The 26,647-nt window shown below is 35.9% G+C and overlaps 1 protein-coding gene across 2 annotated transcripts in view; it reads right to left on the bottom strand.

The window, feature by feature from the left end:
- The window catches only part of LOC131434669 (cold shock domain-containing protein E1), a 44,213-nt gene extending 18,501 nt beyond the window's left edge, over window positions 1-25,712 (bottom strand). For both annotated transcript variants that reach the window (XM_058601641.1, XM_058601642.1), the window contains exons 1-3: window positions 25,668-25,712; window positions 24,747-25,294; window positions 7,737-9,554 (exon numbers count right to left, since the gene is read on the bottom strand). In XM_058601641.1, coding sequence (XP_058457624.1) covers window positions 7,737-7,773 — 37 coding nt within the window. In that variant the 5' untranslated portion in view covers window positions 7,774-9,554; window positions 24,747-25,294; window positions 25,668-25,712. The remainder of the gene's footprint in view (window positions 1-7,736; window positions 9,555-24,746; window positions 25,295-25,667) is intronic.
- Window positions 25,713-26,647: the final 935 nt, after the last annotated feature.

Raw genomic sequence — 26,647 nt, 5'->3', positions numbered from 1 at the left:
TTTGTGGCCGTTAGGACCGCCCATTTGTGAAAAAGCTACAAAGGAAATCACGTGAAAGGAAAGCTCTTAACCAACATTGATTCAGTTCAGAATCAACCGGCACGGTGAGCAGTTCGAGCGATTGCGTCATCCAGCTGCTGGTCGTTTGCATTGTGGAAAAAGAAAACAAAAAATGGATAACGATGGGAAACATTATACAAACATTGTGCACTTTTCGCCGTACGAAATTCGCACCAAATAAAGCTAGTATTTGGCTGCATCGCGTTCGAGAAAAATGTTCCGAATAGTGTTTAATATCGAAGAGAATTCCGCAATTTGGTTTACAGCGTACAGCATTTTGACAGTTTCTTTCACTCAAATATTGAGATGTATAGAATATTGAAATTTATGAGCGATTGTACGACTTATGGTACGATTATATTTATGTAATATTTATGTAATGACTTGGAATGGCGTTCTACTTCCCGGAATACAAACGTAATCATCCGTAACTAAATAATCTTTTCCAGGACTCCAAAACCACTAACGGTCCTTTTCAGGACTCCAAAAGTAACGTAAAGAACTTATTTAGAAAACTGCCTTAAGCAGTGATGTCCGAGCTCAGCACACGAGCTGCTCTATACCTGCAGTGTGTGCCTATTAAGCTCGTGTGCTGTGCTTTTCAAACCAGACTCATGAGCGTGTGCTATTTGTGTAGTCCACCTACTGACAAGACACAATACAAGAGCGGACACTGTGTGCTTAAAAATTATATTATATTATTAAATAAAGAAAAAAACCGACACTCAAGTCAGCATATGAGCTAGCACATGAGCCAGCTCACGAGCTAGCTCCCCATTCCAGCTCATGAGCCAGCATCGCGAGCTGGTTCTTCGAAGCATACGACTCCCGATCTAGTAGCAACACAGCACACGAGCGTGTGCTTCAGACTTCGTGTGCGTGTTTTTCAAAACGTACAGCACACGGACTGTATGAGAGCTGGCTCGTGTGCTGGTCCATCACTGGCCTTAAGTCACCGCCCTACTTTCCAGAATACAAACGCAATCTTTGGAAATCAAATGGTACTTTTTAGCACTACAATATCCATTCACGCCTCGAATGCAGTGCTACGTCAATCTCGCAGAATGCCCAAACTGTTTCCCCGGTTATTGAAATACATTTGTTTAATTGAAGCCTTTAATTGATAGACTCGCTAGTATTTTACGGGTATCTCGATATATAAATAGGATATAGCAGACCCCGTCAGCTTGGAGCGAAATCAATTATTTTTTTCAAAGACATTTTTATTCAGGCCTATTTGCTTCCATTTCCCTCCTGCGAGGATTGAGGGGCACTTCGTTTGTGGTTCGTCGCGTCATCCATGGTATTGTTGTCGATTTCCGTCTTCTTTTCGTTGCTAGTTGCTGTAGATGCACCTTGTTGTACATTGGTTGCAGTTGCTGGTTGGTTGGAGGGTAAGTTATTATCTGCAGCTGGTGTACTTTGTTCTATAGGGGATGATAATGGATTCGTTGCTTCATTGTTGTTGGTGGCTGTCACAGGTGCACTGGGGTTGCTTGGGGTTGGTGTGAAGGAAGCACCGTTGTCCTTTGGTATAGTTGTCTCCTTGTCCAGTTTATCACACGGCTTACCGTAGTGAACAGCTTTTTGGCAATATTGACATGTGGCCATCTGATTGTCATAGGTAACAAGTGATTTGCACGGAATTCTTGTATTTTGACCGAAAATCACATAAGAAGGTATAGGCCTCTTCAAGTGTATGCGTAATAAACGTACGCCATTTAGAATACCTGGGAAAAAATTCTTCCACTTTTCTTTTTCGATAGAGAGAATCTCCGTATTGGGACATAGTTTTGCGAATATATGAATCGGTGACGCTTGAGAGAAGATCATGCACACGCACTTCTATAGCACTATCTTCCATACATACTGGAATGTTGTATTTAATGTTTTCGTGCTCCACATAGTGCACATTGTTATTGTCTTTTGCGAATTGAATTTCATCCAACACTTTATAAAACTGGATGTAAACAACATTATTTGTCTTATTGCATAAGTTTAATGTCAAGATGCATTTGCTCTTTAAGCAAACCTTCAAGTTCTCGTGCCTGAAGTCAACAACAATTGTATTCTTTCGTGTCGGCGGTAGCTTTTGTTCGTTTGGTTCACTCATTTCGAGGTCGTTCTATTGTTCACTACACAATACGGTACTTGGTTTCTTCTGTCCCGAACGTAAGCGGTTTTGTTTTATCAACTGACTTGGATGAGATGTGAAAGCGAACTGGAGCGAAATCAATCTTCAGTTCAGTAACACCATCGCACGGCATCACATTGAACACATCATATCAATTGTATGGGTGCGCAAAGCTGCTATTTTTGCGGGCACAAATTTGATGTTTTCCACCTACTTGTACGTTCAAGATTCAATGCGGACTCGCTTAAGGGTGCCATAAGCATACGCAAAGCAAGAAACTTACCCACTGCTGAAAAAATTTCCCTTCTTTAATTTTTATACTTCACTAAATCGGCAGACTCGCGAGTAGCAACCTTTAGAGCTACCTACCGAAAACATGTAGTAAATACTACAGTTTGTGGCGTGATCGAAATTTTTTGTGTAGTAAAATCTCTTCTTTTAACAGGAACGTTCCACATGTAGCACAAGTACTACACGTGGGTTTTTTTACGTGACTTCTTTATGCGGATTTCCACGGTTTTTTTTACGCGGATTTCCGAAGTTACGCGGTTTTTTTTTACGTGGATTTTCGAAGTTACGTAGTTTTTTTACGTGGATTTTCGAAGTTAAGCGTTTTTTTACGCGGGTTTCCCAAGTTACGCAGTTTTCATATTTTGTCTTAGAAATGCATGAAACGTCGAGATCTGGTGTAATCTTCTAAGACATTTGGCATAATTTTTTTTTTCGTTTTGCGATTTTTTTCTACGCGGATTTCCGAAGTAACGCGGTCTCAAATTCTCGAAGTCGACTTAAAAAAATTATTCGAGATTTCACTAGATCTGAACGTTTCATGCGATTCTAAAACATTTGGCATCAAAAAAATTTTTTCTTTTGTTTTGCGTTTTTTTACGCGGATTTCCGAAGTTACGCGGTTTTTGTTAACGCGGTGCGTATCCCCCACGTAAAAAGAGACCTCAGTGTACCAAAACTTAATCTTGCTTCGTTTTATTAATACGGCCCAATAAGTTGTTTTAACACTTTTACTGAACTTCTCGCTCGAAAGCAACATTGGGAATTAAAAATTAATATTGGAAATAAAAAAAGTTAAGCTGCTGAAAATTGTGTAACACATTTGGGTTAGTAATATTTTTCCCGGTTTGCAATTTTAATGCAATTCTCGGTATTTTCCCGATCACTTGTCACCCTGTTTTATACTTCTGAACCGGAAGTAGATCCGAATAAAATCTGCCTATGGAACATCGAAGTTTACGGAAATCAAGTCTGCCATCTATGAGATATCGAAGTAAATTCCGTTCCGAAATCTTTGAGTCGCTCCTTTCAGTGCTTCCAGAATTGGAAATAGAACATAGGTATAACGTCCCGGGCTGGCGGTTCAATGCATAGGGCACTGGTCTTACAAACCAGTTGTCGTATGTTCGTGCCTCGACCTGGAAGGATTCGTAGTGTCAGTAGAATCGTAGCATCAGCCATGCAATGGTTCTGTACACACTGAATCGGCTGCGTAGTCTGTTGAAACAGAAGGTCAAATTCCACTACAGGAATGTAATACCAGGGCTTTGCTTTTTATAACCAAAGTGAGTACCTGAGTACCTGTTCTAAGTACATTATGCCAAGAAATCTATGAAAGAGATTGACCGGCAGACCTTGTATCAAAGACCACCAATCCTCCCAACGTCCCATGGTTTGGATATTTTGGGCGACCCACCCTAAACGGAGAATCTTCTCAAAAAAACTTTGAATCATTTTGTGAGAAAAATGGATCAACTTGCCGGAGGCCAGGCTGTCGAAGCTTCATACAGATAACTTTTGAAAAAAAATTTGGTTGAATTTTCTTTGATAGTTTCAATTATCGATAAAAAATACGCATACAAACATTTACAATTGTGGCATTAAAATGTATCACACTTCACTAGATGGTTGAGTCGAAATTCAAAAACTTATGGTTCGGCAGACGTTTATTGCCGAGGTTCTATGGCTCGGCAGTCCTCTATTGAATTTCATTCCGACTAACAGTTCCGGAGTTAGAAGATAACGAGAACGTTTTATAATGGATTCAAAAATAATGAAATTTAAAATCTTACTAGGATCCCAATTTCCGGTTCTGGAAGCTCTGGAGATATCGAAATAAAAGTCATATCGATATTTCAAATTTGTAGATTTTGTTAGTTGAAGGCCAAACAAACTCACTGTGGTAACGTCGGTTTTTGGTTTTTGATACCGGGAAACGGTCGGGAGACGGCCAGGATGTAGACCATGTTCGATGTACGTTCAATCATGCCTAGCCATGTTTTAAAGCTATGTCTATCACAAGGTTCAGGGTGGCGAAATGGTAGCCAGTATGCACGGAATGCATAAGAACGCAGGTTCGAGTTCTGTTTCTGAACGTATTTTTTTCCAAAAAATCATCTTTTCTGTTAAGTTTTCTATTAATTTGGCTTCTCCAATATATGTTTCCGCTCAGTCATTGCAAAAACTGAACTTAGTTATGACGATTTTACGTCAAACCAACTAAAATGAATGAATCGTTCCAAAGTCTGATTTCGAGAAAAAACGCGTTTAAAGTTTTTTGGCTAGAACATTGAAGGAAACAGTTTATTAGTCTAGGGAGCCCGCAGAGTCTAACATTTTCAAAACATCATATTTTTTCTTTCGTATTTTGTAACAATGAAACATTTCAAGAATGTTTTGTCAAGTTTTTCAGTCATTCGAAGCACAAATCTTTGGCCTATGCGCCGAGCTCTTATTTCTTCGCAGTATGAGATAAGCAAAGATAAATTTCACAGCATATTCTCAAAATGTTTTACTATAAGAAAATACAAAGAAAAAAAAAAGATTTTCCGAACAAAATAGGAACGGTAGTGACTTTTTGACCAAGAAAGATTGCTATTACCCTCAGAAAAAGTAGTATTCGACCGCCATTAAGCGAAATTGAAACCGGAATGAAGGAAAAAAATGCACCTCGATCTAAAAACGGTACAAAAACTGCAGTTGAACAAAACAGATAGTGCAACGTACGTGCAGCTTACAAAGGAACACGGATCGGAAATAATCTAATTCAGGGCAAGAAATAACAAAGTCCACTAGTCACATATTACATGACCATGTATGTTGAGGACAATACTATTGATGGGCTTGTGAACGATTTTCTCTCGATAGATTCTTCCCATAGAGAGGTACTTAAAAAGGAACTTTTTCCTGACGTACCAAACGGTATGCATGTATTACGTATGCATTCAAATAAGGTAATTTCTTCATATTTGATTTTTTTGTTGGTATATTTGAAGACACCATTTTAAGACCAACTACAGCGATGAAAGCTGCAACAGTGACGTCGAATCAATGGACAAAGACGCGATTAGAGAAACAATAGCCCCAAGCCTCACAAGATGATAACGAGTCTACCATTCCATCAAGAGAAAGGTCATCGAATAATAGTGTTTCGTTAAATTTTACGTCTACTTGGCGGTTCAAGTTGAATGTTGTATTTAATGTTTTCGTGCTCCACATAGTGCACATTGTTATTGTCTTTTGCGAATTGAATTTCATCCAACACTTTATAAAACTGGATGTAAACAACATTATTTGTCTTATTGCATAAGTTTAATGTCAAGATGCATTTGCTCTTTAAGCAAACCTTCAAGTTCTCGTGCCTGAAGTCAACAACAATTGTATTCTTTCGTGTCGGCGGTAGCTTTTGTTCGTTTGGTTCACTCATTTCGAGGTCGTTCTATTGTTCACTACACAATACGGTACTTGGTTTCTTCTGTCCCGAACGTAAGCGGTTTTGTTTTATCAACTGACTTGGATGAGATGTGAAAGCGAACTGGAGCGAAATCAATCTTCAGTTCAGTAACACCATCGCACGGCATCACATTGAACACATCATATCAATTGTATGGGTGCGCAAAGCTGCTATTTTTGCGGGCACAAATTTGATGTTTTCCACCTACTTGTACGTTCAAGATTCAATGCGGACTCGCTTAAGGGTGCCATAAGCATACGCAAAGCAAGAAACTTACCCACTGCTGAAAAAATTTCCCTTCTTTAATTTTTATACTTCACTAAATCGGCAGACTCGCGAGTAGCAACCTTTAGAGCTACCTACCGAAAACATGTAGTAAATACTACAGTTTGTGGCGTGATCGAAATTTTTTGTGTAGTAAAATCTCTTCTTTTAACAGGAACGTTCCACATGTAGCACAAGTACTACACGTGGGTTTTTTTACGTGACTTCTTTATGCGGATTTCCACGGTTTTTTTTACGCGGATTTCCGAAGTTACGCGGTTTTTTTTACGTGGATTTTCGAAGTTACGTAGTTTTTTTACGTGGATTTTCGAAGTGAAGCGTTTTTTTACGCGGGTTTCCCAAGTTACGCAGTTTTCATATTTTGTCTTAGAAATGCATGAAACGTCGAGATCTGGTGTAATCTTCTAAGACATTTGGCATAATTTTTTTTTTCGTTTTGCGATTTTTTTCTACGCGGATTTCCGAAGTAACGCGGTCTCAAATTCTCGAAGTCGACTTAAAAAAATTATTCGAGATTTCACTAGATCTGAACGGTAGTGACTTTTTGACCAAGAAAGATTGCTATTACCCTCAGAAAAAGTAGTATTCGACCGCCATTAAGCGAAATTGAAACCGGAATGAAGGAAAAAAATGCACCTCGATCTAAAAACGGTACAAAAACTGCAGTTGAACAAAACAGATAGTGCAACGTACGTGCAGCTTACAAAGGAACACGGATCGGAAATAATCTAATTCAGGGCAAGAAATAACAAAGTCCACTAGTCACATATTACATGACCATGTATGTTGAGGACAATACTATTGATGGGCTTGTGAACGATTTTCTCTCGATAGATTCTTCCCATAGAGAGGTACTTAAAAAGGAACTTTTTCCTGACGTACCAAACGGTATGCATGTATTACGTATGCATTCAAATAAGGTAATTTCTTCATATTTGATTTTTTTGTTGGTATATTTGAAGACACCATTTTAAGACCAACTACAGCGATGAAAGCTGCAACAGTGACGTCGAATCAATGGACAAAGACGCGATTAGAGAAACAATAGCCCCAAGCCTCACAAGATGATAACGAGTCTACCATTCCATCAAGAGAAAGGTCATCGAATAATAGTGTTTCGTTAAATTTTACGTCTACTTGGCGGTTCAAGTTGAATTTTTAAGTTTTTGCCTGCAGTTCAGTAAAAAGTACGCTGCAGGGACGAGTCGAATAAGAAAAGTAAATTGATTAGTAGTGTAGTGTGATTTCTTAATAATAAAAAGTGATAAATAACATAGAGAAAATAAGCTGCCATCGGCATCTTAGAGCTTAAGCAGTGTGCCTTTAAATGTTATCAAATAAAAAAATAGTGAAAATATGTTGATAGATAAAAAAACGGACGCAGAAATACGCTTTCCAAATCATACTGATAAATTCGTCATGGCAGCTGCCAGTTATTAGGTTTGAAATCTTCCGCACTAGGCTCCTAACAAAATAAATCAGTAGACTATGGTAAAAAAATAGAACGGAACTCACCATCACCGGAGCGGAATGGTTTCGTTTGGCTTCCCATGTTCAACAGCGTCTCCGGAATCGGTCCCGTCACCCGCCGAGAGCGCGACAGTGCGTCCACTTTGACGGTTTGGGTTTCACCTGTTGTACTCGAACTGTAATTAATTGCTGCTTCTCTGATCCCACTCGATCACGATCACACTACACTCACTTCTCTCGCGACGGTATCAGTTCTACCCGGATCTAGAACTTTTTCTCTTCACTGAAGATCTCTGCACATTCACTTCGCTACACCAAATTCTGTAACCAAACCAGTTCTAATATGTATCGCTACACTACTGCGCTCTTCAGACGTCGATTACTCGGTGGTATTTCAATCGATCGTTTACGGAACCTCGCGGTACGTCGTTTCCGTTTCCGTTTGCTGTCGAGCTAAAGCACAAATCAATTGTTCACTAGATGCACAATTGCTCACTTGTGTTAATATTGTTTTATTTATGAGGATAGCGACTTATTTGCTTATTACGAAGCAAAATGGTTGTTTTTATCTAGTTGCTTTCATCCACTAATTATTATTATTATTATTTTAATTTGGTTTCTATATTCACAAATCAGCCTTATCGTAAATTCTTTTACAAATGTTTTTGTTCTTTCACTTGCAAACTCAACTTAAACAATAAAAAACAAGAGGAAAATTCGATAAATAAAAGCTAATCGGTTGCTTATCGGCAAATAATTTCTATATGTAAAAGGAATCACTATCCGGTTACGGTTTTGTTTTCGTCGCTAGTTCACTTAGTCTTTTCCGTTCCGTCCACTGCTGGTTACGTTAGGAAATGTTTTCCCCTTTTTTTCCCTTCACTGTTCACCTATTGTTTGTCGTGTTTCTTCGTTTTGCTTAGTGTTATTATTATTATTTCGTGTAGCACCCTTTACAGGGGATGGGGGTTTTTCACTTACTTCTTAGCTTAGACTAACATTTGCATCAATAAACGTAGCTTACTTTTGTTTACTTGTTTACTTTTTAAACTTTATCACAGAATGGTTTTATTTGTATTCTTTATATTTCAGAATTTTAAATTTCTCTTGTTTTTCCACTTTAGACTTTCAGATTTGTTAAATATTTCCTATAGAGTTCGTACCTTGTGTAAAACTGGTTTACTTCTTGCTGCACAGACCACCACACACCGTTCACATTCACTTATTTCTTCAGTGTTTTTGTTTTGTTTTAGAAAGAAAGAATTCACGAAGAGCAAAAGTGGTAAATTTATCAACTAAGTCCTAACCGTACTCTGTTATTTAAAAAATCAACTTAACGCAATGTGTTATGTATCCCTTGTTTGAATTGAAAAGTTTTGTTATATTTTTTTTTCTGTGGTACTTTGTACTTGGGTGTAGTTTTCTTCAGTTGTCCGGATATTTAATCACGTGTTTTCTCAGTTTATTGTTGAATGTTGGCGCACTTATTATAAACCGTGTGATGGCGGAATCCAACGTAGAACTCGAAATGAAACGTCTCTTCAGAGTTCAGTCCAAAACACGATTGCTCACCAAAACCGAAATAGAATGACAACGCAATCGTAACTTTCGAAAATCAATAGACAATACTTGTTACTTTGCTTTTTGGCTTCCGTTTTTTTTGTTTGTTTTTTTTTTTTAATCGTAATCACTTGTGTAGTTCTTTATGTTACTTAGTTTTGGTGTTATCTTAATTCACTTCAAATCGTCACTTGCGTCTATCTAAACACACCTTTCCAACACACTTGCCCTTACGCGTTCCAGAGGATGATGCTTTTGTTCGTAAGCTGCAGCTTCTACGGCTCGGCTAGCCCAGCTTCGGCTCTGAAAAATGAAAAAAAAATAACTATATAAGTAAGTGTATCACAAAGAAAGCAAAGAAAGTAGTTCTTAATTAAAATTTTATCTATTTCGAAGGAAAATTTTATCTATTCTAACAGTGTGTTCCGCAAAAAAGAAGATACGATTAGTGTAATGAAAGTATTTATTTCAATTATTTTTTACACAAAAATACATTGGCAAAACTTTAGAGCAATCAATTAGTAAACGATCTCTAATAAAGGTTGTCAAACTGGCTTTTCGTCGAGACCTGCACCTGTTAATAAAGCACAGTTCATTACAGCTTGAGTGTCATAGAATTAGAATTATCTAATCATAATAGCTTCGGTTTCTGCACATTGCTCTATTAAAGGCAATGAGAGAACGGACAATTTAGCCAAGTGTGTTGCTTTTTGAGGGTGGTACCCAAGTAACAATTAAAACTTGTTATAATTGGCATGTATCACAATTGCTTCAGATCGGGTAATTTTGTTAGATATGTTAGACAATTGATTCAACACGTTTTTGTAAGGGATGTAAAATTCATGCATATTACTGCTTGTGAAGCCAACTCAAAAACCTAAATGGATTAAGTTTCACATCCGGTTTTTCAACTGACTGTACGACAAGATCATTTGAGCAGTTTCAATTCCGGTTTTCTCTTAGCAAATATTACTGTTGTGGCACATATGAAACAAGAAACTTGTTGTAAATCATACAAGAAAACTGCGCTTTTCTTATCACATAATCGTTGCGAGAAGAGTTAATAAAATCAGCGCTAGAACACTGTTTGTTACTTGGGTATTTATGAACGACAGATTGCTTTCAATGAATCCTATAACACGGGCGGTCGAAAATCTCCGGTCTAACGAGAAAAAACAGCACTGTTTTTGGTCACAAATCTCAAATGTGTTCATCAATGTATTCTGCATTTATTTATTTGTCGTCAATGCATCATTCGATGCAAATTAGAGATGGTCGGGTTTCGGGTATTTTTACCCGAACCAGATGGGTACGGGTCGGGTTCGGGTACCAAAACAAATTGTTGGTCGGGTTCGGGTAGGGTATGGGTAACGCTCGTATCCGTACTGTGTTTTGCAGTATTGTACTGTATTTTTTGACCCGAATACTGCATACTATTTGCTTCTCTTAAATGTACTGTATTTAAATTTGTACTGTATTTTCCCATTAAAATGTAATGTATTTTTCATATCAAAAGATTAATACAGAATTTCAAATCTTTAACGCATCGAATTTCGGTCCGCCGCAATACAAAACGTCAGAAAGAACAGTGACAACACGCGGCGAATATAAATAGGGGAGACCGGGGCGAAAATGGCCACGGGGCGGAAATGGCGATTCGCAATATTTCGAACACTAAATGTGACAAACCCATCGGCTAAACCCTTTGTTCGTAGGTCCGATCATTAGCTACAATTGGCTAGTGTTTATTTGACATGCCATCCACTCATTTGAGCCGGTGTGTGCGAAAGTATCGATGTTTTCGCTACAAGTATAATTTTCTTGTTCCAGAAATTTTGGGTTGAAGAATATATTCCCTGGAACAAATCATGTTTGATGAGTGTTTTAGCTAATTATGTTACGTTATGACCTCGCAAAGTCGAAACACAGGGGTGGGACAAAAATGGCCGTTTTTGGTGGGACAAAAATGGCCAGTAGACTCGCTTTGAGTAGTAAATTTATTATTGTTTTTTTTTACAAAAACTTGTTGATTTTATGAAACTTAACACAATTTTAGAGTACTTACCAACAAAATAGTATAAAAAATCTCTAAATCTCGGGCATAATTGATGATCAAAAATTACCGACGACGATTGTACGTTTCTACAACACATTCGACATCGACAGCACAAAAGTTAAGCGAAGAATACGAATCATAGAATGGATTTGTCTCCTTCTCTTCTTTCCATCATGCGTTTTTCATTATTCATTTTTGTTCAGAGCGCGTCACAACAATTTCCTAAATTTTGTTGATTTAAAACAATTTCAAGCAAAGAATATAATAAATCAAAATCAGCCGATGTCCAGCCAGCGACTAGCACCAGTAAAGAAGATGACAAGCGATTATAAATACATTCTGCTACTCAGTGCTTGAGCGGAAGAATAGGGTTAAAGCGAGAAGACTAATGTTTGATGGACAGAGAAAATGTTTGGATACCATGTCTGATTTCGTGTTAGAGTGTAATAACAAAGTTCAGAGTGGCGAAATGGTAGCGCGTATGCACGGAATGCATAAGAACACAGGTTCGAGTCGTGTCTCTGAGCGTATATTTTTCAATAAATCATTTTTTCTGATAGTTTTTCATTCATTTGGCTTCTCCAATATATGCTTTCACTTAGTTATTGCAAAAAACTGAACAAACAGTTGCTGGGGACTAAATCTTGCGAATACGGTGAATGCGGCAATCCGAATTTCAATTTATAGAATCTAACCATCGCTTCGTTTTATCGTTGACCTCTTTTTCGTCGTGAGGTGTATGACAATGAACGAAATTTATGATAATAATCTTCATTCGTATCGAATCTTTTCGATAGCTCGGAAGCGTTTTCCGATGGATCAAAGACAACACAAGTTACTGTCCGGCGCTGTGTGAATAAGTAGCTAGTGCAGTGTAAAAGATACAACTGTCACGATTCTATTCATATGTTATGACGCAGTATACCAGGAACTTGATTTTCATTTTCATCAGTACCCAACGAAAAGCAGACTGTAATAGGATTGTTGAATGAAATTGCATTATATCAAATTAAAATTGAAAAATTGACTAATAAAAATAGACCTGGGCCGATATTGACAAACTTAGATTCAAATAAAAGGTCTTGTGTTTCCATACGGAATTCCTGAATTTCATCCGGATCTGATTTCCGGTTCCGGAGTTATAGTGTAAAGTGTGTTATATATTGTACACCATAACTTGAAGCGCCGAAACAAAAACTGTGAAAAAAATTCTAAACTGGACTCAAAACTACACAAATCAATAGCCATTATCAGTAGGCAACCAAACAAACCAATTCTTACTAACCTGGTTCCCAGTATCCAGTTCCAGATGCACCGGAAATAGTGGTCATATATTCCAAAACGGATCTTACTCACTTTTCTCAGAGATTGCAGAGATTGTACAAAATACCACAGTATTACATATGAGAATATTATTGATGAGAAAGACATCAGTACTCCACTAGGTGGATTGAAACAGGTGTTTGATTTCAGATGATAAAACCTCAAGCTATGCGGAGCATCGCTATACTACATTTTGCTGAGACAACTCCGAATAATTGCGGGAAAAACCGACTTTCGAACGGAGCCTCGGAGACCGGTAGTGTTATATACCACTCGACTCAGTCAAAAGAGATTTGCAAACCAATAACAAACTTCATTATTAAAACCCAAGTAGCAATCCGCAACTAGTTCTGATACGACAAAGTCCAAACTATGTTGCAACAAGAGCACGAATATGTGTTTTATGTTATACTGGTTAAAACATGGTTACAGCAATGTTTTATCATAACATAACTAGTTACGAAATAGTTATTTAGGTTTCCAATCATAACATCTTTGTGTCATATTGAATTAAATATAATTTATAAGCTATCGTTACTTAATCCAAACATATTTTTCATACCAACAATGCTTCTAGCCACTAGTTGAAAATAAGTTTATTTGACTTCAATAATAGCAACCCATAACTAGATTTGACACCACTTAACCCAACTGTGTTGCAACAAGAGCACGAACATGTTTTTTATGTTATACTGGTTAATACAAGGTGACAGCAGTGTTTCTTTATAACGTAAACATTAAACTAACTATCATCTGTAAGTTATCGTTACTTGGTTCTAACATATCTTTAATCATAGCTATGTTTTTAGCTACTAGTTGAAAAAGGGTTTATTTTCCGTTGCAAACCATTATAAATACGTTAACGTATATGTGAATCGTTACTGTAAATTAATATAGCAATAACTTAGATTTTATAAGATTATAACATATAATTTCTTCATTGATTCAGATAGTTATCGGTAAGTTTTCCCAACGTTATAATAACTAAAATGCAAACAAAACAACCTTTGTTGGCTTGAATATGGCGAACACAATATGGAGTCTCAAGAAGTGTATGAAACGTAAATAAAACCAGGATATTACTTTTTTCAAAACTACTTTTTGCCGAACATAGTGAAAGGCAGAATAGTCATTTTTGTTCTATGCACTGTCATAAACACGAAGAAAATAATATAGGGATTGAACAACGATTGTGATAATATTATAGTTCTCATGATATATGAAATTAAAATAATGAGAAATTACTCTACTTGGAATAATTTTGAGCATTCTGAACATAGGGTTATTTTGTTGTTTATTTTTTATATATTTATAAACAGATTTTGATTGAAGGCACATAAAAAACAGTTAAGTAAAATTGAATTCCGCTCGACAGTTTTTGAATCGTTGTGAAATTTGTACCTTGTATCAAGTTTGTGATTTAAAGTACTCTTCTGCTTTTTTATTGATGATAGAAAAGTATTCTGGATTCATTCAATGTTTATAATGTCGATGGTGACTATGTTTCAACTAGTTTACTTGGAAACAAGTTATTTTCAAGTTATGAAAAGATAGGTTATTTCAGTATGGCATTACAACGTAACGACAACATATTTTTAGCCGACTTAACAACTAGTAGAAACTGCGCTTTTTGAGTCATGAAAGTGGTTAGATGTTAGTAATAATCACTCAAATATCTGGTTGCAAACTAGTTACAAACAAGCTAGTGTAACAAAAATTGTTACTTGGGAAGTAAACATCTCAACAGTAAAGATGAACAAATAATGTTAAAATATCATAACAAAGTCTAACTGATAATTGATAAAATACAAACAGAATAAAATATTCTGTCATTGCAATATCAAACCAAGAACAAAATAGTAATAGCAGACGACTTTTCAATTATTTAATATTCTAACATTCAGAATTGAACAATATCAGGTATTTATGAAACAGTTTATTCAATAGGATTTTATATGAAGATAGAACAACTGGATCAATTGTACTTGACGAAATTGGCAAAACTCATCAATAACGGAATAAGATATAATAACTAATTTTGATGCGAAACAGATGTTGTACAATTTCTTGATTCCTTAGGTGGAATATTAAGAAAATATCAAGTATCGCTATGACAGCACAGAAACAACACGACAAGATATGATTGTGAAATTTGTTATTATCTACCTGGGTACTATTGAGTCATTGATCAAACTCGAAAATCAAATGACTGTCACTTCTGGTTCCGGAAATATAATTTATTTTTCTGCATATAATCAACACACAATGTGTAGTCCCAATGATTAAGAATATTTCAATACTTTGAAAAAAATCAAGCTGCTGTTGGAGGAAAACGGCACCCTTGCTACTTCGCGCTATTTGGAACAGCTTGGGATCACCATCGAAAGATAAACGTGGACATTCCAGAGAAAGATTCGCATTGTTAAAATACAGGAGGAAGATCAGAGGTGCAAGATGGCTGCCTTGTAGAATCCCAGATCAAGCGATGAACTCTTTGGATACAGAGTGATTTATCTTGATTGCTAATCGGTGATTATTGAGGTATGAACAAAACCAACGCAGCATGTTAGAGCCAAAGCTCAATCTGTGCAACATGGCAACTGTAATAGAGTGGTTAATTTTGTCAAAGACAGCGGAAAGGTACACGGACCTAACGTCAATTTTTAAACCGCAGGGCATCAGTCACAAACATCGTGATGGATAAGAGATTGGCAGCCGTAGATCGTTTCGGCACGAACCCATGTTTCATTTTCAGTTTCTATGCATCGAAACAAAGAAAATGGAACATTTTCTCTACCGTTACATATATAGAGTGACTTCCTTAATCAGTTCTCGCACATGCATAAAACTTGCTCGGGTTTTTATATGAACAAAAATCGTTTACTTGAAATCATTTTAGAAGTGAATATTGAAATGTTTAATCTGATTATAATTATGTACACAGCAATAAATTATGAAATTTACAAGTAACGTAAATACACACATGACTCAATTTACAGACGCACAACTCGTTAAATGACTCAGTTTTACAAAAATTTAAAATTAAATCTAAGTCTTAGTCTAATAAATTAACTATTAAAATGTACCATTTTAAGTCTGGAATAAGTTTACACTATTTTTTTTAGGTATATGATAGACAAAAACATTCCTACTACATTCCGATGAGAAGCATTACCATCTGTATCCACAAATTTTGCATTTTATTCACAGGTCGCTAGAATATCAATTACAATTATTAGAAATAATACTGATTCCGTTCAAGGAAGTTTCTCCTGTAAACGGAGTTTTTCGCATCTTGAATTCATGTAGTTATTCTTTACTCGGGACTGCTACAGTGTTAATTTTCTGTAAGAATATCGTGTCATTCCAGAGATATGACTACTCAAAGTGGGACATACTGGTTTCGCATTGGTAAATGGCGTGCACAATAGAGCCACATGAGTTGATTCTGGAACAAAGCTTTTTTTTTTCTTTTTGCTTATCAGTATTATGTTGAGTATCATATGCCATTCGACTCGACTCGTCGAAATCGCAAAAAGTCTGTGTGTATGTGCAAAAAATATCCAGATAGCTGAACCAATTTCCTCAAACTTAGATTCACATGAAAGGTGTTATGATCCCATAGAACGCTATTGATGTCGAAATTCTGGTTCCGGAATTACAGGGTGACATCAGACCCTGTCAGCTTGGAGCGACATCAATCTTCAGTTCAGCAACGCCATCGCACGGCATCACATTCAATATATCATGTCAAGTGTATGGGTGTGCACCCCTGCTATTTTGGCGCGCACGAATTTGACATTTCTCTCCCCTACTTCTATGTATGAGATTCGATGCGGACTCACCTGAGGGCGACATGCTCGCAAAAAAGGATGTTGCCAATGATTTGTTCGAGAAATGTGAGAGCTGGATATCTTGTTAATATGATGTCTTTGGTGACATGCACGAAAAATTGCAACAAAATATATGCACTTAATTTTCTCGGAGATACTTAAACCGATTTTTATAAGCTTTGATTCATATGAAAGGCCATACATTTCCATTGAACGCTATTAAATTTTATCTGGTTCAAATTCAAATGAAAGGTCTTACATACTCGTTTAATATTGCTAATTTTTATTTGGATTGGATTTATCACGAAATTACATAGTGATGAGTAAAAAAATATTCATTTCAAGAATTTCATAATGTATAAATGGAAAAAAATCCTTGAACTAGCCACTTATGTTGTGTACGTCTTATTAATTATTGATAAAAAAAACTTGATTTATGATATATCGGTAACTAGATTTCGATTTTCGATGACCGTAAATAGTAGTCCGGCATTCATAGCGACGAAGCAAAAAGGGGGAAATTTGTCTATAAATTGTTCCTATCAAAAAGTAATGTGAGGTGCTGGCCAAACAAACCGACTCCGGCTATACCCACTCCCAGATCCGGAAGTACCGGCTCAAAAACTTCAAAACGAAACTCATTTCATTTTCTCTGCGATGACCGAATCGAATTTCAAAATTTTTGACTCAAATGAAAGGTCTAATGGTTGTATATATTGCTATTGAATTTCATCCGGGTCCTACTTCCGGTTCCGGAACTGCAGGGAGAAGTGTGTTCAAAATTCTAAACCATCATTTAGAGGGGTGTACGTTATTTGGCCGAATTTTGTTTGGCATAAATTTGTTTGGTATAAATTTGACTGGCATAACTATTGATTGGCATAAATTTGTTTGGCATAATGTCTTTTGGCATAAAATAAAAAGACATACTGTTTCATTTGGCATAACTGTTGTTTGGAATAATTTTCATCTGGCATAATTTCAATTGTGCATATTTTCTTTAAATATTCTATTATTTCTGGGAGTGTTTCTGATTAGTGCTCGATTCTTACTCTCGATTTTTAAGTGAATATCTTTGTTATGTGCCTATCAATGTGGCGCAGCCACATAAACGAAGCCAAGGAGGCTCGGTGGCACTCAGCCACCGAGGCGACGCCGGTTGAGTCGGCCGCCGACCCCCGCACACAATCCTGTAATCCACTCGTTTGCCCGGTCTATTCAAAGCTAGGAGCTATCCCTTGGCCTCGTATTAAAAAACCGCAAGGCGGCGAAGCCGCCTTTAGAATTTATTTTGTAGTTTTAGACCACAACGAGGACAAGGCAACCTCGGACAAGGCAACGCAGTCCGAGTCGTCCAATCACTAATCGCAACACTAATCGGAAAACCTATAATCCAAGTGTTATCAGGCCGTTATGTATTCCAACCTTTTAAATTACTCCCAGAATAAAACGAATCAAAAGAAAATATGCACAATTGAAATTATGCCAAACAACAATTATGCCAAATGAAACAGTATATCTTTTTTATTTTATGCCAAACGACATTATGCCAAACAGATTTATGCCAAACAAAAGTTATGCCAAACAAATTTATGCCAAACAAAGTTATGCCAAACAAAATTCGGCCAAATAACGTACACCCCATTTAGAGCGGTGATGAAAACAAAAACGTAAAAAATTCTTCTATGTTCGGGTTTAAAAAACAGGTTTAATTTGTATATTATGACACATTACGCCGAACAACATTTCTTGATTTAAAATTCAATGGAAAGTTTTTTGAAAATTACCATACAAATAAAGAGTGATTGTTTTACTGACAACACTGTTTTTGACAGATTACACATGAATCTTACGTCATTGTCAAACTTGTCCAGTTTGGTTTATAATTACACCATGAATCGTCGTTTAATATATAATTTAATCACCATTAGATACACTTTTTCATTGAAAAATTGTGTTCAGCGACGAAGCTCATTTCTGGTTGAATGGATACGTCAACAAGCAAAATTGCCGTATCTGGAGTGAAGACCAACCAGAAACATTGCAAGAGCTACCAATGCATACCAAAAAGGACACTGTTAGATGTGGATTATGGGCCGGTGGCATTACTCGTGAAATACCGGCCAATATGTTGCAGAGGGTGTGCCAAAATTGGACCTTGCGCTTGGGCCATCTAAAGCGGAGCCGCGGCCAAAAACTTTAAACATTAGGTTATATTGATCGTTCTATCGATTCCAATAAATATTTCATCATTAATTTTTTTTAAACAAATCTTATATTTCTTAAAAAATCACCCTTCATTTATGAGAGTATGAGTAATATGAGAAAGGCACCATCACACCACTAGGTGCATTAAAACAGGTTTTTCGTTTTTTAATAGCACACCACACTCCCCCACACCCAGAGATGTCCATCTCCTCTGTGTGACGAAGAGCAAGCAAAATTTCTCCCCACGCATTGAACTTCAACGAGAGCTCTTCTCTTTCACATATACACACCACTGTTTTATATAGTGTGCACGCATCATGTGTGCGTTTGTTTATTTCCTTTTACCTCTCCACTGAATCGCACCAAAGTGCTAGAGCATTAGCTAATAAATTCTTTGAGTTAGATGCAGATACTTTCACAGAGGTGTACACGCCAGTGAGCACTCTGGTGTATGGTTTGCGTAGAAGAAGCGTGGGGCACGCAAAATCAGCAAAATAAAACAATTTATCGTTAAATTTTCAGTTTTCATTGCAAATTTTTCATAGCAAGACCAGATCTACTCTCTATTAATTAAAGTTCACAGAAGTGTTCGCTCACCATCACGCATCAGCGATCACTTGGGTGTATTTAGGCGAAAGCACGTGAGAGCGATTCGTGCGAAGAGAATGTTATTCTCTCGCACCAGCTTCTTTCAAAACAAGCACGCACTCAAAGTCTGTCTGTCTGGACACTGAGAGGAAGTGCGCTTTCCTCTTTGTGTGGAGCGGAGCAAATGTTTAATTGAAACCTACGCCCTGATGTATCGCTTTAAAGAAATGCCATCTCTGCCCACACCAAAAGTCTCCTGTTAGTGGCCGCAACCCTATCTCAATTGATAAAAACTGGAAAATCAACAGAAACAAAAAAAACAAGTGAACTGAAATTACAAACAATTTATTTTAGGATGTGCAATTAACTAGTGTGGAATCTCAGTGGAACTAAAAATTCTTTTAAGGAATCCAAATTGAATAACTAAAATTAAATACTACAATACTGTCGACGTTTCACTTACTTTGAATTACAGATAAACTACACCTGTTTGATAATTACGTTTATTGTATAAAAATTTTATTTAATCTATGCCTAAAGTAGTGCTTCAGTATAGAACGACCATAATTGTTAAAGCCGGGCCTGGATAAACAATATAAAAAAGTCTGCACTCAAATATGATACGAATGTTGATTCGTTGTACGATGAAAAGAAAAAGTGCATTAAATTTTGTAGGATCAAAAAACAGCATTTACTTTTGTTGCTTGTTGTTTTCTGTGTTTAAATTTTCTATGAAGTGGCGTTTTTTTATGTGACATTTCTAAAGCGATTTTACAAAAACTACAACAAAATTTGCTATATTTTCATGCGGAATAATTTTTTTTCACATTTTCTTCGACGTGATTTCATTTAAAAATGCATGAATTTTGGCCAATGATATTGACAGGAACATACAACTAAAATACATTTTGATGAAAATATTCGTTTAAATAATCAAATATACTAGAAAAAATAAACATCTGTTGTAGACGTAAATAAAGAAAGTTTTGGAATCAAACCAGATATTTTTTTGTCAAAGTGGCAAGGTGCTTTATGGAATAGTATCGATTCTTATTGAGAGAATGAAAAGTTAAAAAACAACGCCAAACCTGCGCTTTTCTGGGGGATACTGGGACAAAATGGTAAATTTCCAGCATTAAAACATATAATTATATTAATTTTGTAGGATGTGCTATATGGTTCCGAAGTGTAATTTTTGTACCATTTTGTTCCATCGGTGGATAAAATGGTAAATGGGTAGGGCAAAATGGAAAATTCAGCTCTTATAAACAATGTTTTGAGCTCAATTAAATATGAAAAATTCAGAAGGTGCCTCAAATACATTACAATCGTCAATGAAGCCCTTTATTGTATATATTTACGGATAATTTTTGTGAGAGATAAGATAAAAAAAATTTTGACGAGTCGAAGGCGAAACGCGAAGAAATAGAAACAAAATATGTGTTTTTGTACATACCAACAAAACCTTTAAATGTTCACATTCTGCGACGACCAGTAATAAAGACGTCACTCGTTTACACCTGAGACGTCAAAAATAATATGGCACTTGTAAAAAATTATTTGAGAGTTGCATAAACTTTGCGTCTGCTTGGTGGTTTAAATTGAATTGCTAGGCGCGAGATGGCAGATCAGTTTAAAAAAACTGCTTTAAAGCACTGACGAGCCGAAAGCGAAACGCGTAGAAATAGAAATTTGCGATTTTTCTACGAATTGAATGATTAATACTCTTATTGCCTCCTCGATAGCGTCCATGAGGTTCACGAAAAGATCGTGACTTGCGAAAATAAATGTTAGTGTATCAATTTGCCTCACGGTACTTTTTTGGCAACTATCACTATAATCGGCAGGCGGAAAAGTGTGCGACTCTACTCTTTGGGTTATGTTCTCAATTTTTGAGGGAACGATTCACAATTTTCGTAAACTGTTCTTATTATTTTATTTATTTATTTTTATTTTATTTTATTTTTTGACAACACATACTTCGGTAACAGTTATCGAACGAGAGATGGTTGATTTCGACAAATTATCTTTTTACCCCAATCTTCCCTACATACTGGAAAAATCTGATCAACTTACTCCATGTTACTCTACAGTGACCTAACTGCGCCGTTGCATATCAGCGTACTACACTGTTACATGAAGTTGTTCACAGCGTTGGGAAAACATCCTCACAAAAGTAATCATACTTAGAAGCTTTCCTAGATTCTAAAGCAGTTCAGGAACAAACACGCGGTTCAGAATATTTCGCGAGTTTTGAAAATTAAGCTTTCGTGGTTTTTGAGGTACAGTGTTTTCAGCAAAGTTATTCAGAATGATACGCGTCATGTTATGGAAAATATTATTTATGTGATTATTTTCCTTTAAAAGTCAGATAACAGTATTTTAGTTCAGGGCCAACATAGGAGCTAAGTAACTTCGACAAAGTTGTGCAGAAAGTTATTTTAGACAAATTTGCTAAAGATACTATTCCCGTAACTTTAATGTAATTCATCATATAATGTATTTTCTGAAAAAAGGGTATCCTTAAACCATTTTTTGTAAGAAAGCATATATATTTTCAATTTATAAGTTTTTCATGTTCTACAAAGTTTTTCATCATTCAAAAATACACAACTTTCTCAAACATACTATGCCCCTATCTTTTCAATTTAATGAAATTGAGCCATTTTTCATATTTTCACAAAATTTCAACTTGTCTATCATCAAAAGGTGCAGATGAGACAACTTACATATAAAACTACTTCAAAAGAGCTTTCATACCGTGGTTGAATTGCTCGTCTGCGATCGTCTGCAGGCGAGATATGTTCTTTTCAAATATTCTTGTCCTTGACATTTGTAATGATATTTCAGTATATATTCGTTACCATGGTTACTCTCACACTAAATTATGTTTATGGACATCGAAATAGGAGCACTGTACTTCAGAAACCACGTTTTTAATTAGTTATCAATTAAGAGCGTGAAAATGGGCTTTTGAACTACTGCGCTATGAAGGCGTGTTTCCGGAAACACGTGGATCTCAAAGCCAGGTACATTCAATGGATTTAGATAATTTAAAATTGCTTTGTGTGGAGGCAGAAAGAAACAGTTGCAACAATTCAATCAAAGCCTCATTATCTCCAACAGATGCGCCGAATGATAATGACAGGAGCATTTCCCACTACTTTTGAGGCACTTCATTACATTGAACCACTATATGTGGTTCTGAAAATAGAAGCATCATCTTGTGAAAATCATCTTAAGGCCAGGTTCCTCAAAAACTCACTTTCAAGGATCACATTGAAGGAATCCAGGCAAAGTGTAATAAATATATTAAATGTTTATATCCTCTTATAAACAGAAATTCTAAGCTCTGTCTAAAAAACAAATTGTTAATTTATAAACAAATTTTCAGACCAGCCATGCTTTATGCAGTACCAATTTGGTCAAGTTATTGTTCCACCAGGAAGAAAACGCTTCAAAGGATTCAGAATAAAATTCTGAAAATGATTTTGAAGCGTCCTCCCTGGTTTAGTACAAATGAGTTACACAGACTCACAAATATAGAACCATTAGATGTAATGTCACATAATATTATAAGCAAATTCCGACAAAAATCGATGCAATCTTCAATTGAATCGATTCGCTCTCTGTATTAGTTAGTAAGTTAGTATATAAGTTCTTTTTCCCCATTACACAATACAAGTAGGTTTAGAATTTTCCCTACACAAAAATCTCAGAATTGCGGAAGCAAATGATGTCCTCATGGTAACAACCAAATCATATATATAATAGGGCTGAAAAGTCACCACTTGTGGCTGAACACCCAATTTAAATCCTAATAATTTAATTTTAACTCATATTCCAATAAATAGTTATTTAAAAAAAGGCCAGGTTCCTCCACTCCAGATAAAAGTACATATATAAAACTTCATAAATAAAAATTTCCCTTTTTTGAACATGGCGGCTCTGAAAACAGGCTACAGTTTGTTCGATTTGCTGGTGGGTGTCATCATTTCTTCGTAACCAATCATCGGAAAGCAAAGAGAAAAACAATTTCATATTTTGTATCGAATTGGCGAATAAAGCTTTTTATGCACTTTAAACTGTTAATCATTTCTTCAAATAGTAATGAATATTTTTGGTTGTAGTTCTGACCAAGTTTGGTTCATGTTGAAACGTGCAATTGTTTTGAGATACGAGTGACACTCATTTAAAAAAAAATGTGGTTTCAAGAAAAAGCCGAACAAAGTTTTAATTTGTTTTTTTCTATCAACTTCTCGAACGCGTGTACCATCGAGACTTATTCGGTGTCATTTCAAAGAGTATTTTCTAGCAATTTACGGAAAAAAATTATAGAGTTTTTGAAAATTGTTTGGAGGAAGCTGGCCTTAAGATTACGATTAGGATACATAATGAATAAAATCACCGAAGCACGAAAACTGAACATTTCTGAAAATGTTCAGTGTGTGTTGATAAGTGGATCAGTGGATTTGACATGGTGGTAGTGCAAAATCATTTTTAGAAGCAGCCAAGTGCTGTGAATTTATAATAAAAAAAAACAATAAAAATCAATCACAAAGCATGTTATGCAGCTGATTAAAAAATATTAGTGAATTTAACTTGACTACCATACGTAGAAGTAACAGGAGCGCAGGCCACGACAATTTACACGTTGAACCTGCTGTGGGTTTGCGACATGCACAATGCTGCACTCCTGTTACTTCTATAAATCAAATTCATACAGGAAAGTGTTTTATTGGGTTTAATCTAAATAGCGCAGTGTAATCAACCAGCTGGAATTGAACAAGCCTTTTGTCGGTATATAATGCTATAATTATAATACTCAAGTGTCTAAATATTCAATTTTATTCGAACGGTATGCTCTACTCTAGAACATGCAACAATATCTTCTACGTCTCACGATTACGTAAATGAAGTTCTGTTTTCGATGACCGAATTCTAAGATACTCTCCTACAGCATAATAATAAACATTAAAAATTGAAGAGAATTTCATAAATGGATGAAATAGATTTAAAGTTCATAGCAACTTATCAGTACGACCAGACTACAAACAATTATGAATCTGAAGATAATTAAATCAATTTAAGGTATTGAGAGTGTACATTGTGTTCAATAATAATTTACAAATTTGGACCCATCATGTCAAAAATTATGATTTAATGGTAACTATCGATACCTTTCTCAATAGAGAAAGTATTCGTGTCGATCTGATTGTCGAACCACTGGAGCATGGAAAACTCTGTTTCAAATAAGTTTTTTTTTCTTTTCCTATCACTCTGTGACTTGTCTATTAAGTTCTTGGTTTCGTCCTGAGCTGTTATGCACAGTTCAATTCAAGACAAAACGCAAATAGGAGTGGGACTGTTTATGATTCCTTTGCATAAATTCGGGTAATTTTATCTAAACAACTCACAATACGAAACTGGTTGATAAAACGGCATATTAGTAAGTAATGCGCCGGAATGAACCAAATAAGTACTCACTCTGATGTTCCGGTTGTGAACGTTGAAGCTGGTGCTGTTGACTCTGCCGGGCAGCAGTAACTTGTCGTATCCGCTTCCTTTTTCTCTCGCTAATCAGGCAGGCAGGTTGTACCCTGATGATGATGGTGGTGGCGTTGGTAGTAGTATCTTGTTTCCGTTAAATCTTGGTTCCAAAGAGATGTCGTAAATGCGTGCTGAGTTGTTTTGTTATAACTTCTGTCCCTCAATACTTTTTTTTTCTTTTATAAACAGTTTTTTTGTTTTGTTTGGTTTTCAAACAAAAAATGAAAAGAAATAAACTTGGAGATCACAATTGCATTACGATTTTTCTTTAAGGCTTTTTTCTCGATAACACTAATATTAATGTCGCGAATTCTTGGTTTCGGTGAAAGATTTGAAATGTTTTGAGTATTTTCCCGTTGTTTACGATTTGCGAAAAAAAAACAATATTGATGAGTAGTGTTTGATTTTCTGTTTGGTTGCTTTTGTAGGTGTAGATTCAATTATACTGCTTTTTAGTCTAAAATAGCGGTTTTTAGTTACACAAGCTGCAAAGAGAAAGGAGAAAGAATTGTCGGGTAAAATATTGATCGATAAAAAAGCTATTCAGACAGTATTTCAGTATCTTATATTAGGCACTGTGCGCATCCCGTTTGATTTTTCCGGGCGATAAATTCTAATTCTTTTTTTCTGTATTACACAGTATCACACAAGAACTAAAGTGCATTAGGTTTTGGTAACATGTCAGACAACTCGAAAAATGGGAGCAAATTTTTCACTTCGAAAAATCCCCAAGGAAAATATCGCCTGTTACAATCTAACATGCGGAAACGTTAAATCGATCAATACGCTACGTTTTACAGCAGTCTTTGACAATAATTTTGCTCGATATAAACCACGATTTTAGTTAGAAAAACTTACCACGACCAAGCACACACTAACGACACAGTCAGCCATGTCATTAAATTATTTTTTATTATTCGTTATATCAACTCCGATAGTCGACATAGGAACAAACTAGTCGACATGTTCGTTTGATTTTGACAGTTATTTTTGACGTATGCTGCAAGGGTGATTTGTCAATTCAGAGATGCCATTTATACAGATTTATCTGTTTTATACAGATTTTTACATGCGCATACAGATTTAATACAGAGTACAGATTTTATACAGATTTCTCAAATTAAATACAGATTTATACAGATACCACAAAAAGGAAGAAAGAAATAATGAAACTTTTCCGTCTGAGCGTGTTTGATTGCTCATATTAAAATGAAATTTTTTTCGTGCAGCTGTTTAATGATGAACGCTGAAATACATTTATATCATAATTTGAAACCAATTTGAACTGATGTTCAAGTAAGTCATGGCGTCATGGAACTTTATTGTCAGACTGAAAAGTTGTATGACCTGACTTGACGTTGCGTATTGGGCGTTTGAATTCCATGTTTGAATTCCAAGTCATCATTTTCAAACGAAAAAAGTATATGGATTTACAATTCAATTGTGAAGGAATGCTCCTTGCATCTGCCATTCTATAACAATAATCTAATGGAATAACATCTTTAAACATCATTTTATTTCCGAAATTTCCTTTCATTAGTGAATACAGATAAATACAGATTTTTTTTACAAAGTAATACAGATTTTCTATGAAAATATCTGGCATCTCTGTTTGTCATGAAATTTAATTCTGATTAGACAATGCCCACTGGTGGGTTGCTAAATGCGTTTCTATTACGCGTTACAAATTTGCTTATGTCGTTTTCGCTTGATGGCAAACCTAACCCAGTTTCCACCCTAACTGCTGTCAAACCGTTTGTTTAAAGCCAGTTTCGAAGCTAGTTCCAACGTAATTGAACAGAAAATAGAGTCAGTTTCGTACCCGATCCTAATATCGG

The sequence above is a fragment of the Malaya genurostris genome, chromosome 3 (assembly GCF_030247185.1).
Source record: "Malaya genurostris strain Urasoe2022 chromosome 3, Malgen_1.1, whole genome shotgun sequence".
NCBI lineage: Eukaryota > Metazoa > Arthropoda > Insecta > Diptera > Culicidae > Malaya > Malaya genurostris.
The sequence above is the reverse complement of the archived record's forward strand: the minus strand, read 5'-3'. Positions and strand labels throughout refer to the sequence as shown.